Raw genomic sequence first — 17,536 nt, forward strand, 5'->3', positions numbered from 1 at the left:
GTTTACAAAATTATTAATTAGTGAGACAATAGATAATTATTTAAAAACATTCTCAAAAGCCTAAAACAATGAAAAATTAGACGGGGCATATGCACAAATACCCGAACTTAGGTCCCATATTTAAAGAACAGCTAAAATATCTAAAGTTTTTTTTATCTAAATAAGCAGATCACACATGATGTCTGAATTACAAAGTGAATTTAAATGCAATTTTTTTAATACAAACATGAGGTCTAAATTTTAATCAAAATATTCTTTCTATTATGGACAATAATATTGTTAAAAGGGATATCTACTTAAAAAAAGAGTTTGTATCTTCTTTTAGGCATTAATTTGATGATGTTGTTTCTTCATCTTCGAAATGATCAATTCGACAACAAATTTATTTGGCATGATAGAGTCTTCCAACGAAAAATAAATAATCAATATTCGAAGTTACAAATTCAAAGAAAAATACATCACATTTAAATAATAGTGGAATTGTGACTAACTTTGTCCATCAAATCTTAAGCTTCATAAGACATACGTCTTCGATCTTGCATCTATTAATTTGATGTGAACATTAAAGCAACGTTAGACGTCTTCTTACAAATTCCAACGAGATCAAGCTATTTGACAGTGTCTAACAAGTCATATACTACATTGGACAATCACTGTGTGAAAGTCCTTGCCCTGCGTCTTTCCAGAGCTTCATAATCAATCCTGGACTTGCTCTTGTGAAGTATAATTGGTCGATTTCCAACGTACTTCCCTGGAAACAACACGAATTGCAACTTCATTTAGGCATCTGGGAACAACATTACACCAATTCAATAACTAAAACTACTGTCACTTCACACATTTATGTAATCCGCACTTAGTGAACTCTACACAAAACCAAACTTCTGAAATAATAGAGGAACTCTTTATATCAACCTGAATCATTTGACATGAAAGACATCGAAGAAGATGGAACCCAAGAACTGTTCGATCCAAATCACATAACTGTTTAAGCACAATAAGAGACTCACCATTCATTTCTGTAAGTGCCGCAGCACGGTCTAATGAGTTGGAAAAACTCACGAATCCATATCCCCTGGTTTTACCAGTCTGCTTGTTTCTCACAATCTGTCAACATGCATAATAGAAACTCTTTGTTACTGAACCTTGTAAGCAACAACATACCATTATACAACAAAGTTCGAAGAAAGCAAGACGAATATATAAAAGAGGATTCTTAGACAATGATGTGGCATGTCTCAAAAGCGCGCATTTATATTTATTGTTTATAAACTTTTAAATAAAATAAAAAGGTTCCCATAGTTCACCAAAACAACGCCTCATTTCCTTATGTCGCAATATTGGGCTGTAATCGCCTCCTTCCCATCTTTAGCAACGAATATCTCAAACGAGATGGACACCATTTTCAAATGTCAACAAATCTAACTTTTGTAGGATCACAAAGCATGTCTCAAAACCTGTGAATGTTCCAGCAGATGACAGAGCATGCGCGTTGACAATTGGAGGAGATTATACAGTAATTCAAGGCTGGTTTTTCAGTTTCTCACTGATTTTATGAATACGGATTTTTAGTGGAATACGATTTTCCATCAAATCATGTTTTATGTTTTTCTTACCTGGTGTTGGCTTGCCTCTGTTTTCACCCATGTACTTCATTCAGTCAACTTCATTGTCCTCAGGTATCAAGTTTCGTTGATTTCACTATTTAATTTTTTTTTGCATTAAATCATCTTTTATTTATTTTTCTCTTTTATAGTTTCATATTTTAGTTTATTTTTTGAATTACATATCAAGACAGAAGTTTAAGTGTGTCAACATAAGTCTTCCTCATAGTATTTTCACATCAGAAAAAGGCAAAAGGTCACCTCTCACTACCCTTCTTTACTCGTCTTATAGTATGTACGTTTATCAAGATATTATTCAGTAGAGAATGCATATTCTTGGACTTACTATGGTTTATTCAAATTTTTATTTATGCCAATATTAGTTTAAGTTGGGATTCTGCTAATTATACCTTCACACATCTTCCCTCAACACAGAAAAACATTACTCATTGGACAACCCAAAGGCTGTTGGAGCATGTATCAGTATGTCTACTAGAATCTTCAATTTTGAATGTATGTTGTTAGACTCATACATGTGCATTTTTACCAATTCTTCAAAGTGATTAGGTGATTGTCACATCGATTAACCCTAGAAGATCGGTATTCTGAGCCAAAAAAGAGGTACCAAAGTTGTGTTCTTTAGTTCCTTTATCTAGCAGTCTCGGGATAGAAAATGTAGATAGTGTTGAGAATTTTCACCTTGAGAGACATAAAGTGAAACAGTATGCAAGTTATGCACAATAAAGGATTAGATTTATTATTCTTACTTGAACAGAAAAGGTAAGACAGGTTGTTGCTATCACTTCAACAAATTAAAAAAAATATATATCTAGAATGCTGAAGAGTAACTAATTACTGCTTGGAAGGAAGAAACTGTGTTTATTATAAAATAACAGAGTAGTTTTTAACAAACCACCATAGTTTGTTGGTTTAATATAGAAATAGTTGTACGACTTTACTAGTTACTACTTGTCCTACATTTCCCCTTAATCTGGGTAATTTCGAATGTTCTTCAATCAACAACCCTTGGTGGACGCCTAACAGCTCTGGCCAGTTTAGTGTTAGGAGTGCTTGTGACATTCTGAGACAGAGGGAAGAGCTGCAACGACTCTTTAGTGATATTTCGATTAGAGGTGTACCTTCTAAAGTAGCCCCCAAGGCCTAGCTCGAGTGGCAAAAGGTGGAGGATTTGTGGTTTAGGTCGCAGGTTCAAGCTCCACATTATGCAAAGCCAAGCCCGGTATTTAAGTGAAGAAGGGTAGAGGAGTGAGCCATTATCCACCGAGTTTAGAATGCTGTGATTGGTCCAAAGGACGTGTCATAGACAGATTTGTCAGTTATCAATTAAATGCCACCAATCTAGAATCTCGCCAATTAGATGTTCATCACTTTAGATATCTCACCCTTATTTTTAGCAGGTAAATAATGATTTTAGTTATATTGTTCAATTTATGTAAATACACAGGCACATATAGAACAAAGTCAACATGCATGTCTTCACTATACCCATCATAAGAGGAAAAGAATGCACAAAGACACACAAACATACAACCTCAGGGATATAATTTTTGGTCCTACAATGATACTGCTAATATGTCTCTTTAATTTTCAAAATTATTGAACTCCAATTTGAAAACAGTGAGAAGTCTCTCTCCCTTCATAACCAAAATTACCAGAGCTCATGTATCACTGCAACAAAAACAACTTTTAGCGGTAATAAATATTGACATTAATAAAGAGAGATATAGTCTTTACCGGCATTAGTTAAGTGTCATTAGAACCAATGTCGCTAAAGGCTTTAGGGACATATACAAAGAGTGCTAATTGTCGCTAAAAATACATATTTAGCGGCAATTAATAATTAATTGCCGCTAATAATCATTTTAGATGTAGTATATGATGTTGTAATGTACTCGAATCCAGCGATAACTCTAACTCGTTTCTCAACTATATTAATTAGGCTAAAGATCAATTACAATTCCACCAAGTAAAGGCAACAACTCAAAAGGTAAAATCCCAAACAGAAATACAGAAATATTGAAAGTAAGAACTAGGATCGACTGACTGAAGAAGGAGACGAGGAGCTAGACTTAGAGAAAGCAGGATGAGAGATATAGACTTTGCCTAAGCATGATCATAATACGCATAAACCTATTTTTCTCTCATAAGTCTCTATTTATCAACCCGGATCCCACACATAGCCACTTAATCCGGTGTTGGGCTGATTTGCCAATACTAGTCTAGGCCCATTCATAACAGATGTATACCAATCAAAAGCAAAGCATAAAAATGTAAGAGTATTAGAAAATAAAACAAAATCTAACAGAGAACATACCTTAGCCTTGTTAAAGGTTGGAATCTTTGAAAAGGCTTTTGATAGGACATCATCATTGACCTCATTCCCAAGGTTACCACAAATTAGACAATAATCATCTGTAACACCATTCGAACAATAAGTTAATTCACTATATTAGGATTTGCACCAATTCTAACAGCAAAAGGCACAAATGATGAAAAAACAAGAGCAAGCAACATTCATGGAATGAAGCGACAGGAGATCTAACAGTGAAAGATAATTGAGTAAGATATATGATACCAACAGCAGATACAATTACTTGCTAGACTATAACGGTGAAAGTGGACCAATAAGCATTCATGGTAAGAGTTTATCTCCTGCACTTTCTTTTCCTAAACACCTCAGGGAAAAGTAGTGCATTTTCAAAAGACAGGACACAAAATGTGCTATGACTTAACTAACACAATTTTTTATAGGATAGGTGATTAGGCACGATATGCCACAAATTCAGTTCATCAAGGACATGACCCGGATATCATTGTTTACTCAATCGAGCGTCTTTTAGAAATAACCTGTCTATCTTCTCAACGATAAGGGAAAGGTTTGTGTACACTCCTAACCTCCCTAGACCCCACTTGTAGGACTAAAGTGGATTCATTGTTATTGTTCCCTAAATTGGTTTTTTAGGAAACAAAGCACTGGACACACAATGTCAAAGTATTAGGCCTGCTTCACACCCTTCCTTCTATTCGAACATCAAGAATCAAAACAATAGTTGGCTATCAGCATCACGACTGTTTCCCTTTAACAAAGACATTCCCATTGTCTGTAATAATAGCTTATGATTGACTCCAACCTTTCTATTAGAGTTTTTACAATAATGTTAAACAATTTACACTAGGCTAATACAACTAAAGTCTTTGAATTCCTCCTAAAATTTAAAACTACAAGATTGTTGGGTCGGTATGACCAAATTTACAATGCCCAAATCCTCTAACAAGGTAGTATCCAGTTCGATAATTGATGCATAAAACTATCAAAGACTATAATGGGAGAGAAATAAATTTACACGCACAAAACACTAGAATACTAATAGCTTGTTTGGATGATTGTTACCTATTGTACTGTGTCGTTAGTTTAAATACCATGTTTGTTTTTATTGTTAAATCTATCATCACTCAATCCTTTTTTCTAATAGTTCTACCCAGTACCTTCCTCCTTCAAATTAGTGAGGTGTGCCATTATGCAACGACGAGAAGCAATACAGTTTTTCTTCAAACATTATATTTATCAAAACAATACAATATCATACATTCTGAAACGATAAGTTAGGACCATCTAAAGAAAACAATTAGAATTATACTTACTCTCTGGCCACTCCGACATGGAAGACACAATTGACATTGCAACAGGGTTTTCCGATCGCTATATCGTTGATTTTGGGAATTTAGCAAATTCTGAAAAGGAGGGAGATTGGGTTAAATAGTTCGGCCGAATATAAAAGAGAAAATAACATAAATGGTCTTTAAACTATGATAGTTGATCTAAAATAATTCCTTAACTATATATTTGATCGATTTAGTCCTTTAACTATCTAAAATATTGTCAAGTTTGATCTTCATCTACTTTTTAATAATAATAATAATAGTTAGTAAACCTTTTGAAATTTCCTTCCCTTTCTTGAAAGAAAATACCAAAGCTAACTAAACGCCCCAAAAGATCCAATCAACACCAATATTGTTGAACAAAATAATATATCACTTATCTAAACATAACTAAACAAAGAATTTCTCAAAATTAGTAACGCACAAACATCAAAATTTTCGATAATTAATTAAGGAAAAGAAATGGGAAATGGACCTGTAAATATACAACAAATAATAATATGTTATACAATTTAACCCTAAATTTAATAATATAACACGTTCAAGCATATGCTCAATATTATAATGTAAATATTAAAGCACACATAGAATTTAAACAACTTCATAACATTATAATCATAATATTTTATATAATTGTGAAATCAAGCTATACAATAAAGATCAAGTGTTACCTTTTGTAAAAATAAATTCACAAAAAAAAAAGACCACAGTCAGAAATCACAAACTCGAAACCTCAAACTCAAACCCTTTTTTTTTTCTATTGTGCGTGTTCTTTTTTTTTTTTTTGCTGCGTGAGTGGGTTGGATATGGGTGTGTGTATATTATTGTGTGGTGGTGGAATTTTTTTGTAGTATAGTGTAGGCTGTTGTTTTTATTTTTTACTTGTGTGTTTAGGATAGTTTTTGATATATTTTTTGTTTACATATGGTTAGGTAGTATATGTAGGATAAAGGGTAAGGAGTTTGACAATATAAGGAGAGTGGAGGGGAGTGAAATGTGGGTATCGGTGAGAGGTTTAAGGAAATGAGGAATGTGTATAGGGGGGTTTGGTAGTAGTTAGGATAAGTGGAGAGTGTGCAAAAATTAAATATATATAAAAATTATTATAATAAAAATATTAGCTAATTATTTTGAACTAATAAAAGTATAAGAAAAAAGTTAAATAGATTATCTAAAAATATAATTAAGAAAAACTAGCTTATTTATTCAATCTAAATGCATATATTTTTTCGTAAATTTCTTTTCTTTTAAAACTAAAACTTAACCTAAAATGTGACTCTAGTTTTTAAATATTTTAAAATAAACTAACTAAAATAAGATAACAATCAAAATATTTAATTCAAATATAAAAGAAATATTTAAGCACTAAAATTTGTGTAAAACATCAAAGTTCGATCAAAATTACGTGTCTACTACTGTTGAAAAACAACATTGAAATTGCGCCAAACTACACAAAAACCGCACCAAAAAACATCACCAATCTACCCAAACTGCACAAAAAAAACAGCTAAAGAAAATAACATAAAACAACTAATCACATAAAATTATCACTCAAATGTAAATTTGCACCATAAATCAAATTACGCCAAACTATATCAATCATGAGAGCACGTCACTTTGTTGAGGGAAAAAGAAAATCAAGAGGGAGAAGTTGAATTATGGTGTTTGTTAACGGTGTTTATATAAAAAGTAGATAGAGATCAAACTTGACAATATTTTAGATAGTTAAAGCATTAAATCCGTCAAGTGTATAGTTTAGGGACTATTTTTAACCTACTGTCATAGTTTAGGGACCATTTATGTCATTTTCACTAAATAAAATATGTATCCACTTATTTTGCCAATGTAACAATTATGAGAAAATGTCATAAATGGTTCTAAAATATAAGAGTAGGTTAGCTATGAACTTATCAAAGTATTAAAACACATAAAAACACCCTTATACTTGACTAACTAAGCTTAAATACACCCCTCTCATGACACATGGCACAACAAGTGATTACACTCTTTTTAAACGCGTGTAAAGTTACAAAAACGACACATCAGACTTTACCCTCCCCAAGACCCCACTTTACTAATATACAAAACTAATACATCTACTCCATCCGTCCCAATTTATGTGAAACTTTTTATATTTCGAGATTCAAACAAGTCTATCTTTGACCGTTGTATTTATCATATATCTTTTAAATATGTTGAATTGTCATTTATTGTGATTTATAATATTTTTTACGTAGTTTACAAATATATAATTTCATTTAAAAAACCTTAAAGATTTCATACGCAAATTCTTGGTTAAATTTAAATTGTTTGACTCTTGAAAAACAAAAAATGCTACATAAATTAAAACAAAGAGAGTATTACATTTTGCTAATATACTCTATCAAGCAAACCCTAAACAATCCAATTGATTTTCATGTTCAAAGCAAACTCAAGTACCAAATCCTAATTTAATTGGGCTTAAGCCCATAACCAATTTTGACTTTGCAAAAAGTGTCCCTATAAAACTTTTCATTATCCTATTAAACAAAGGAAAATATTGCCCACTTCCTTGAGATATTTTATAAATAAAGAATATGTATCCACATATAATGCATATATTATATGCTTTTTATTAAGCTTAGAATCAAAGGTTCCACTTCCAATAAAGCACACTCCTCTCTCTACCCCCTCACAATTCATGCCAATAATCATCGGTAAGAATAATTCTTTAACTCTTTCATTTTTTTCCCTTTTAAAGAATTTATTTAAATTTTACTAAACGTCTTTTAAAATATTAATTTCCTTTTCTTTAAAAGTTAAAAATATGTCGAAAATATCTTTTTTGTCGATAACTTCTATGTATATTATATTATTTTAAGCTCTCCTTATTAAATTATATTGACTGTATTATTATCATTCTTGCTCATAAAAAAAAAAAATTTTTTTTTTCCAACAACAAACCACAAAGTACGTTAATACTCAATTAAATTCTCAACCAAATCCTTCTAGTACTTGGAATAACAACCTTTTTTTATTACATGAATTTTTTATTTTTTTTATAAATATAAAGTAAACAAATAGTACACTTACACAATTAAATACAAAACGTTTCACTAAAGAAATTGGGCACGTTCAAACACGCGTAGAGTTTCAAGGTGGAAATTTTCCCATAGATTATATAGAACACAGAAAACCTAATATATTGTATAACAATTTTTTTTTAAAATTTTATCCATTTACGAGATAAAAGAAAAATTTCCGTGGTTCAATTCTCTTTCAAATTTCACAGATATGGAGAACTTAAGATCCTCGTGATTAGAATCTTTTTCAAATTTTACATATATCGAGAACTTAAAGATCCTCGTGGTTTGACTCTTTTTCAAATTTCACACATATTGAGAGTTTTAACGTAACCATTACATGTCTTTATAATTCAACTTCTTTTCTCTGATCATATACATAACGAGAGTCTTAGTGCACGAGTCTGTTATTTATAGTGGTTAAGGTTCTTCTTTTCATTATTATTGTTACTATTATTATTTCACAATTTCTTTTTCCTCTTAAGGTAAATAAAAAATAATTCTTTCAAGCGGTGTACCTTTATCCGATCTTTTATCTGAATTTAGCCCTACCAAAATAAGAAAAAAAAAAGGAAAAAAAAGAAAAAAATTAAAAGAGGATTCATTCATCTGTATTTGGATTTCTTAAATTATTTTCACAATCTATAATTTAGTATTTAATTTTCTGGATTACAGATTCATCTAAAAATTAGGGTTTTTTTTGGTATTCTGGGTGAGAAATTGAAAGCAAATTACAAGTGGATTGGATTTTTTTTTGTTGACCAGGAGCTGTTATGGTGGGTACCATCTTTGTTTCAGTACTGGGTTAGGGTTAGTTTTTTTTTTTTTTTAATTTAATTTTTAATTAAAGGTTGTGCATATGACTAAAGCTTAGATCTGTTGAATCTGATTATGAATATTTGGTTTGTGTTTGATTTTTACTGTTTTAAATTTATGTAATTATTTGTTTGAGCTGTTTGTGTGATTTGAGGAAGGTAGTGGTAAGCTCTGCATACGTCTTATCTTGTGTCTAGACCCCACTTGCGGAATTATACTGTGTTTGTTGTTGTTGTTTTGTGATTTGTTTTTATTCTTTTGGGGTACTGATTTTTTTTTTTTGAATGGATGTAGAGAACTGGAGTTGAAGGTTCTTAGATCAGTGGATCAAGAATATGTAAGTATATATGGTTGTGTTCTGAATTTCTAAGAAAGGTTATTTTGGTGATTTTACTGTGTCTATGAATGAATGTTTTGATTAATTGGATAATTTTTGGTGAGTTGATGATCATCCTAAAATTGATCATAGTTTTGATTAGGGTGTTTTTACTATTTGTTACTATCTGTTGTCGCTTGTACTTTGATTATTGCACTTTTTAGTGTAGCTATTGTTTTTTTTTTTTCAGTGTGTTTTGTCATGCTTTCTATTGTGTTTTGCTGTGAAGGGTTTCACTTTAGTTGTTTCTTTTTTGTTCTGCTTTGATATGCTTCTACGGAAACAACCTCTCTACCTCCCAAGGTAGGGGTAGGGGTAAGGTTTGCGTATACTCTACCTTATCCAGATCACACTTGTGGGATTACACTAGGTATGTTGTTGTTGTTGACTTGTTGTTTAATTTAAGCAAAACTATTACTGAGTAATGAATATATGCTGTGGCTGAAAACTCTACTGGGTAAATTCCTTAGATAAATCTGTTATATTGGAATTTTTTTCTAATTCCATTATAATTCTTGAATGAACGACAACTTGCTTGTACCACATTGTTCAGGTCAGATGCAGAACACTGTTTTTTGCTCAACTCTAGCGGGTTATGCCTTCATGTTGTTGCATTTCACTGTTTTCGTGGATCTGTACTTTTTTTTGGGATCTATGTCTGATAAAGTTGGTGGACTGATTCAAGAGTTCTTTTGTGTATTTGTATGTATATATTTGTGCACAAGCAGCACCCACTCTTGAAAGATTATCATATATTTGGTTGTTTTCTTTACATGGATTTTAAGCTTCACGTGGGAGAATTCATATGTTAAAAAGATTCTCAGGGAATAATCATAATTATCAATTTGTGCATTCAGTTCGGGCTGTCTGATTTTTGTCTCACGTAGCTATATGTTCTTCTTGAGTCTGCATGTACACCTTCGGTTTTCTTCCATATTTTATAAAGGGAACTTGAGAGTGCAGTCTCTTGACTTGATTTCTGACATGTTTATTGATTTCTTGCAGTCTGGAGGATGGGGACCGAACTTGTTAGACATTGCATCAAAGAAGAAGATATGGACATTTCAGCAATTCCACCTGGTTTTGAGTCACTTGCACCCTTCACCCTAAAACAGGTGGAAAATAATCGACTAATGATTAATCAGTCATCCACAGCGAGTGAGTCAAAATCAGATAGAAGTCAGGTAGAAACAAGTATTGAAGGTCATGAAGATGGAAAGATGATGAAGTCACTTAGGCGTAAACCTGGGGTAAACTATGGGAAATATGAGAAAAGCTCAGAAGATGAATCTGGTTCCGATCAGGTTGAGTAGCTAGCCTATTACTTCCAAAGAGTTTACTTCCGCACCTCTCATATTCTCTTCCTCTTGTGCAGAATACCTCTGTAAGGCCTTCACTTCCAAAAGGGGTCATCCGAGGATGTGAAGGGTGTCTCAATTGCCAAAGGGTCAGTATATGGAGTGAACTGCTTTTCATTTTATCGGCCTATTATGGCTATCTTAATTAAGCGTTTTGGTAATTAACATAGAGCAGCACTTAATACTCTGGTCCCAAAAAGTGTTTAGCTGCCAATGGAGTTGAATTCACAAACATAAAGCTATAGGAGATATGAGACAACATAGAGAGCTGTAGGTCTATTACATGTATATGCTGTTTTAAAGTTTCAAGCTTGGAACAGGTAACTGCGAGATGGCGGCCAGAGGAAGCTTCTAGGCCCGATCTTGGGGACGCTCCAGTGTTCTATCCAACTGAAGAGGTCCTATTTTAATTGGCTAATTAACTCCTTTCAGTATATCTACCTAAAGACACCACACATTCACTTTCGTTATCCCATAAGTTGAAGGAAATTTTATGAGTCTTGTGTGGTCAAGTTTTCTTAACAACTTTTTCCAATCTCCAGGAATTTGAAGATACCCTGACATATATGGCTAGCATACGCACCAAAGCAGAGGCGTATGGAATTTGTCGCATAGTACCACCTGCTTCGTGGAAACCTCCATGCCCTCTTGAGGAAAAAATTATATGGGAGAAATCCAAATTTGCTACCCGTATTCAGAGGATTGACAAACTTCAGAATCGAGATTCGATGAGAAGGATGTGGGAAGCTAATATTCATAAGAAGAAGAAAAGAAGAAGATGCTCAAAACCTGGAGTAGACCTGGGTAATGGTAGTGTTGACAATAGGAACCTTAGTGATGCTGATAGGTTTGGATTTGAACCTGGTCCAGAGTTTACTCTGGATGCATTTCAGAAATATGCAGATGATTTTAAGGCCCAGTACTTCAGGCAAAGTGAAGGACAATGTCCCTCATTGGAGAACATTGAGGGTGAATATTGGCGGATGGTCGAGAAACCCACCGAAGAGATTGAGGTGGTAATTGTTGTTGACTATTTTTTTTTCTTCTTATGGAAACCATCTAGGATGTATAACACTTTCCTCCTTTCTGTCTTCCTTTTTCATCATTTCCCAGGTGCTTTATGGGGCTGACTTGGAAACTGGAGTATTTGGAAGTGGGTTCCCTAAACATGACCATCAAGTTGGCTCTTTTGACACCAAGTATGTGAACTCAGGGTGGAACTTGAATAATTTTCCAAGGCTTACAGGTTCTGTTCTTACATATGAGAGCAGTGATATATCTGGTGTCTTGGTGCCTTGGCTGTACATAGGAATGTGCTTTTCATCGTTCTGTTGGGTAAGTGGAATAGTTCCCCTCAATTGCGTCATAATGTACTGTGGTAAACTGAAGTTTATTTGGTGCAATTATCTCAGCAAGTCTATCTGTTGACTGTGTAGATCTGCAGGTGCTTATTTATTTTTAATACGGTTGCTCTGACATGTTGAAATATAATTAGCACATACCTTTATCATATGCCTCTTTCCTACAATTTTGTTTTGAGCCCATAAGCTTCTTTGCAACAAAATTTTCTACTTCTGCTAAAGAGCTTATAAATAATATATTTTCAGAAAAAGAACTTGTAAAACCTTCAATAAGACTAGAAATATGCATAAGTGCTGCTCGAGTAAATCTCTTGATCATGTTTATTCAAACTATCTATGGGTGGTATTAGTGATTGCTTGATTGTGAATGTTCCTTTCTTTTGCATTGAGGAGGAGCTTCTTAAAGGCTGTCTTCTTGAGTTCATATTTTTGGAAAATAGTTACTAGTTGTTATTGGGTCAGCTCTTGATAATCCTTTTCTTTTGAATTGGGTAGCACTGTAATTTAGTTTGCTTGAAATATATGATTTGGATGATCATTCTTTTCTTTAATAACCTGAAAATATAACAACCCTTGGGCTTTTGTCTTATTTACTTACCAATTCTCTTTTCTAATTTACCCAACAGCATGTTGAAGACCACCATTTATACTCATTAAATTACATGCATTTTGGGGCTCCAAAAATGTGGTATGGTGTGCCTGGAGCAGATGCATCAAAGTTGGAGGCTGCTATGAGGAAACACTTGCCTGATCTCTTTGAAGAGCAGCCTGACCTTCTTCACAAGCTGGTGAGCCCAATCTTCATTTGATCAAAAAAGTAATTGAGTCCTAATACATGTCTCTTTGTTGGTAATCCCTGTTCAAGAATGACTTATTTTGCTGAAGAACCTCTTCTACGGCCACGTCTTTTTAGGGTTGTGAGCTATAGGTGATATGTGATCCCATTCATAGTGTTGCAATGCTATAGGGTTCTCATCAAATTGAAATGTAAACAAGAAACTGTCTTACTGTAAATCTTACTCTTCTTGTGGAGGATCTGTCTGTTGAGTCATGTAGTAGATTATTCTTTACAAATCTGTGACAGTTAATTTGCTTCACAGAAGTTGGAACATCTTCTTATAGGTGGCTTATTTGTTTAGTAATAACCTGTTATTTATGCAGGTTACACAACTATCTCCCTCCATATTGAAGTCTGAGGGAGTCCCAGTTTATCGTTGTGTCCAAAATCCTGGAGAGTTTGTTTTGACCTTCCCAAGAGCATATCATGCTGGTTTCAATTGTGGCTTCAATTGTGCTGAAGCAGTAAATGTTGCTCCTGTTGATTGGTTACCCCATGGACAGAATGCAATTGAGCATTACCGCGAGCAAGGCCGGAAAACTTCCATATCCCATGATAAACTATTATTAGGAGCAGCTCGAGATGCAGTCAAAGCGCACTGGGAACTTAATTTATTGAGGAAGAATACCTCAAATAATTTAAGATGGAAAGATGTTTGCGGAAAAGATGGAGTTTTGTCCAAAGCATTAAAGGTAGAATTTTTTGGATAAAATAGCTGCAGTCTTTAGGCAAATGTGCACATAATGACACCAATATTCTATCGATTGATAGTCCTTAGTTCCATTTCCATTTTCTGTTGCATTGAGGGTATATTTTCCTATCTTCTTCCTTGTATTCTTTTAAAAGAGAAGAGATGGGGGTGCGGGGTTATTGGGGTTAGACTGATACTTATAGAGGTTGTCACACTTACACCACATTCAAGTTCTATGTTCATATATATTATGTTACTGAGTCAAGTACTTCTTTATTCAACTTCACTGCTGAGTTATGTTTTGTGCAGAACCGTGTTGAGATGGAGAGAGTCAGGAGGGAGTTTCTTTGCAATTCTTCACAAGCACTAAAGATGGAGAGCACTTTTGATGCTACTAATGAGAGGGAATGTAGTGTGTGTTTTTTTGATCTACACCTGTCCGCGGCGGGCTGTCACAATTGTTCGCCCGACAAATATGCATGCTTGAACCATGCAAAACAACTGTGTACTTGTTCCTGGGGTGCCAAATTTTTCCTCTTCCGTTATGACATCAATGAATTAAATGTACTAGTTGATGCTTTAGAAGGGAAATTGAGTGCAATTTATCGATGGGCAAGACAAGATCTTGGATTGGCTTTGAGTTCTTATGTAAATAAAGAGAGACAAGTTGCAGGGAGTGCTAGTAAATTATCTCTTAAACCTGAGGAATCAGTGCTAAAAGAGGCAAGCGCAGGACTCTCTATAGCTTCCACGAACAAGGAAAAAGATGATGGAACTTCAGCACTCTTGATGAGGGCCAGCAGCAGTGCTTTTTCATTGCATAAAGAGAAACAATCCAGGGAGCCATTAGCTTTGGAATCAATCAAGGCGTCTTCTATGCCTGACAACACTTCTCATGGAATTGAGGGGGCACAGAATGGCTTCCAGGGCAAAAGTGAATCCTTAAAGGTGGTTCCTGCTTATAGAACTCCAGTTACTCTGCTGTCCGTTGAGGGTGGTTCGTGTCATAAAAAATTATCAACAGATAAATGTGAAGTGAAGGGAACTTCAAGTCTTGATGATGTTGTGATCCTGCTCAGTGATGATGAGGGAGATGAGATGGACAATTCAATTCCTTCGAAAGATACTGCGGGAAAGCTGACAGTGAACATGGGTAACAGTGATAAACCTGTCCCAACAACATCCATTGATAATGCGAGAGTCACTAAAGATGGAATTAATGGTTCACCTAGTTCAGAGAGCATGAAAGTTGAGGATAATTCAAAAGATGAAATACATCGTGGACCTAATCAAGATACTCATTCTTTCGTTGGAGGTTCGTCTGTAAATATGGATATTGATAAACATGCCCAAGGCCCTCAGGTTACAAAAGGTACTTCTGGCGGTAATATCAGAGATGCAGATACTTGTCCCCAGTCCCGGCAACCATTCGACTGTAAACCAAATAAAGAAGGTAGTCAAAATAAGGCCATGGAGTGTGCACAACCTTTATCAGGTGACTCTCCCGTCTCTCAAAACAATTTGGACAGAGGTTTTCGCCAGAAAGGTCCTCGGATTGCAAAAGTGGTGAGGAGACTCTCTTGCAATGTGGAACCTCTGGATTATGGAGTTATCCAGCCTGGCAAGTTATGGTGTGACAACCGGGTTATTTATCCCAAGGGTATAATACATGTGAAATAATTGTATTATTTTTACTCTACTAGAGTAGAAGTAATGATAGACAACTTTGTTCTTTTGTTAAATGCAGGATTCAGGAGCCGGGTCAGATACATTGATGTTTTAGATCCAACAAATATGTCTCACTATGTTTCTGAAGTTGTAGATGCAGGACGAGATGGTCCACTGTTTATGGTATTGGATATTCTGTTTGGATGGAGCTATTTGTCAGATTTTGATTTTTGTGTGTGCCTGTGGCATTTTAATTCTTATTTTGGTGCACTTAATTCTGCCGCAGTTCCTTTCATGTTTCTTCTGCATTAAGTTTTCCATGTAGAGTTGAGCCGCACTTCATTTTCTTGTTAGTTTGATAACATGTCTATTAAACATTTATCATCAAGGGGTTTCTCCATGAAGCTTTGCTATCTCTCCAGCAGATTTCCAAGTATTGGCTACAAGTCAGATATTATTTCTTTCAAAAGCTTTGTGAGTTTTTCTTTGGTTGTAGTTTGCTGTAAGGGCAAGTTTGACTGCTACAAGTTTTCATCCCTTTAGACCAGAGGTCTATATTAGCTTATATGAATTAGTCTTGTATTGGTATAACATTCAAAGCCTACAGCATTGAGGGTACTTCACGGCTTTCCCTGTTTTGCCTTTTTTTTGGTTTTCCTTCATGTGCCAGCTTAGTTGACATCTCTATATCTGTGTATTATTTGGTTATTCATGCCGTTGTGGTGTCATATTGTTATGCTATTTCCTGCCTTTCTAGTGTCTCTTTTTAAGCAGATAAATGAACTTGCAGGTTTCACTTGAGCGTTGTCCCAGTGAAGTGTTTGTTCACTTGTCCCCTGTCAAATGCTGGGATATGGTCCGCGAGAGAGTGAACCAAGAAATATTAAAGCAACATAAGTTGGGAAAGCCGAAGCTTCTGCCTTTGCAACCACCTGGAAGTGTTGAGGGCATGGAAATGTTTGGTTTTTCTACAACAGAGATTGTACAGGTTCTTTCACATATATTCTTGAAATTAATATTAGATCCAGGATTCACTAACTTCGAATCTTGAGAAAAATTTCAGTTGCCTATTATCTTATAGATAAAAAAAATGCGGAACAAAATGAAAGTTTAAGGGCGGTTTAAAAGATCTTGTCTTGACATTATCTTTTCATATCAATGCAGGCCATTCAAGATATGGATGTAAACCGGGTATGTTCTGAATTCTGGAAATCTAAACCGTTGATGCAGACAGTACAATCTTCCCTAGTTGTGGACCGTTCAAAACTCAATATAAAATCCGAGATCTCAAATGATCCTACTGGAGTTGATACAGTTCTGAGTGGCCTACTTAAGAAGGCAAACTGTGAAGAACTTCATGCATTGAACAATCTTCTCAAAACCAATAATTTGATCCCTAATCAAGGTTTAATGACTCGGCTTCTTAATGAAGAGATCGATAAGCGAGGTAGATGATTTTGATTTTCAGCCTCGTCGAGGCCTGGACTTCTCATAAGGAGTTAACCCTGTAAATGCTCAAGTCACATTCTAGTTTTAGGTTAAATTGCATTAGGTTAACCCCCATTTCTTGAATTTTTGCACTGGCTCTTAACAGGAAGAAAAAAAAAGCCCGGCACATAGTTACTTTTGGACTTTTGGTTCTTGAAATTCTTTGAAGGTTATTGAAAATAGAAAATACATTTTTCAATCTTTGCTATAGAAAATTCCTTAATTTATACTTGGAAATGTGAGTTCGGAACTTGTGTATTATCAGGTTGTTATAGATCGTATGCATTCACTTAATTTCGATAGGGAAAAGGACAAATATACTCCGTCCAAAAATTAGAGCATATATGCCCTTCACTCTAACGGAAGACTAAATAGGGACATGTGCATAATCTTATTTGTCGATTCGATATTAAATATATGTCGGATCTGTGGATAAGATTATGACACGTGTAAGTCTGTTAGTATAAAAGGTATGTATGCTTTAGTTTTTAGACGGCAGGGGCACCAATGTCTCAAAAGTATGACAGAGGATATCTGCATACCATTTACGATAGTTTGGGGGTATTTGTTCCTTTTCCCTATATTGATGTATG

At 34.5% G+C, this 17,536-nt stretch overlaps 2 protein-coding genes across 7 annotated transcripts; one reads left to right on the top strand and one right to left on the bottom strand.

The window, feature by feature from the left end:
* Positions 1 to 416: 416 nt before the first annotated feature.
* On the bottom strand, positions 417 to 5,339 carry LOC125855523 (uncharacterized). The gene is made up of 4 exons (XM_049535253.1): positions 5,268 to 5,339; positions 3,940 to 4,037; positions 1,011 to 1,107; positions 417 to 751 (listed from the first exon to the last, which is right to left on the bottom strand). Exons 1-4 carry the CDS (start codon positions 5,302 to 5,304, stop codon positions 651 to 653), a joined length of 333 nt encoding a protein of 110 aa, XP_049391210.1. The 5' UTR covers positions 5,305 to 5,339; the 3' UTR covers positions 417 to 650.
* Positions 5,340 to 7,892: 2,553 nt separating this feature from the next.
* LOC125854482 (putative lysine-specific demethylase JMJ16) lies at positions 7,893 to 17,201 on the top strand. 6 transcript variants are annotated; one of them, XM_049534048.1, is made up of 15 exons: positions 8,870 to 9,123; positions 9,458 to 9,500; positions 10,545 to 10,843; positions 10,915 to 10,986; positions 11,218 to 11,295; positions 11,440 to 11,910; positions 12,011 to 12,232; positions 12,885 to 13,046; positions 13,420 to 13,788; positions 14,097 to 14,885; positions 14,937 to 14,975; positions 15,024 to 15,447; positions 15,535 to 15,638; positions 16,246 to 16,443; positions 16,620 to 17,201. In XM_049534048.1, exons 3-15 carry the CDS (start codon positions 10,553 to 10,555, stop codon positions 16,908 to 16,910), a joined length of 3,510 nt encoding a protein of 1,169 aa, XP_049390005.1. In that variant the 5' UTR covers positions 8,870 to 9,123; positions 9,458 to 9,500; positions 10,545 to 10,552; the 3' UTR covers positions 16,911 to 17,201. The 6 variants fall into 6 exon arrangements, with proteins under 6 accessions (XP_049390002.1, XP_049390005.1, XP_049390003.1 ...); XM_049534046.1 differs by having other exon boundaries at positions 14,097 to 14,975; XM_049534047.1 differs by having other exon boundaries at positions 14,937 to 15,447.
* Positions 17,202 to 17,536: the final 335 nt, after the last annotated feature.

The sequence above is a fragment of the Solanum stenotomum genome, chromosome 2, assembly GCF_019186545.1.
Source record: "Solanum stenotomum isolate F172 chromosome 2, ASM1918654v1, whole genome shotgun sequence".
Lineage (NCBI taxonomy): Eukaryota > Viridiplantae > Streptophyta > Magnoliopsida > Solanales > Solanaceae > Solanum > Solanum stenotomum.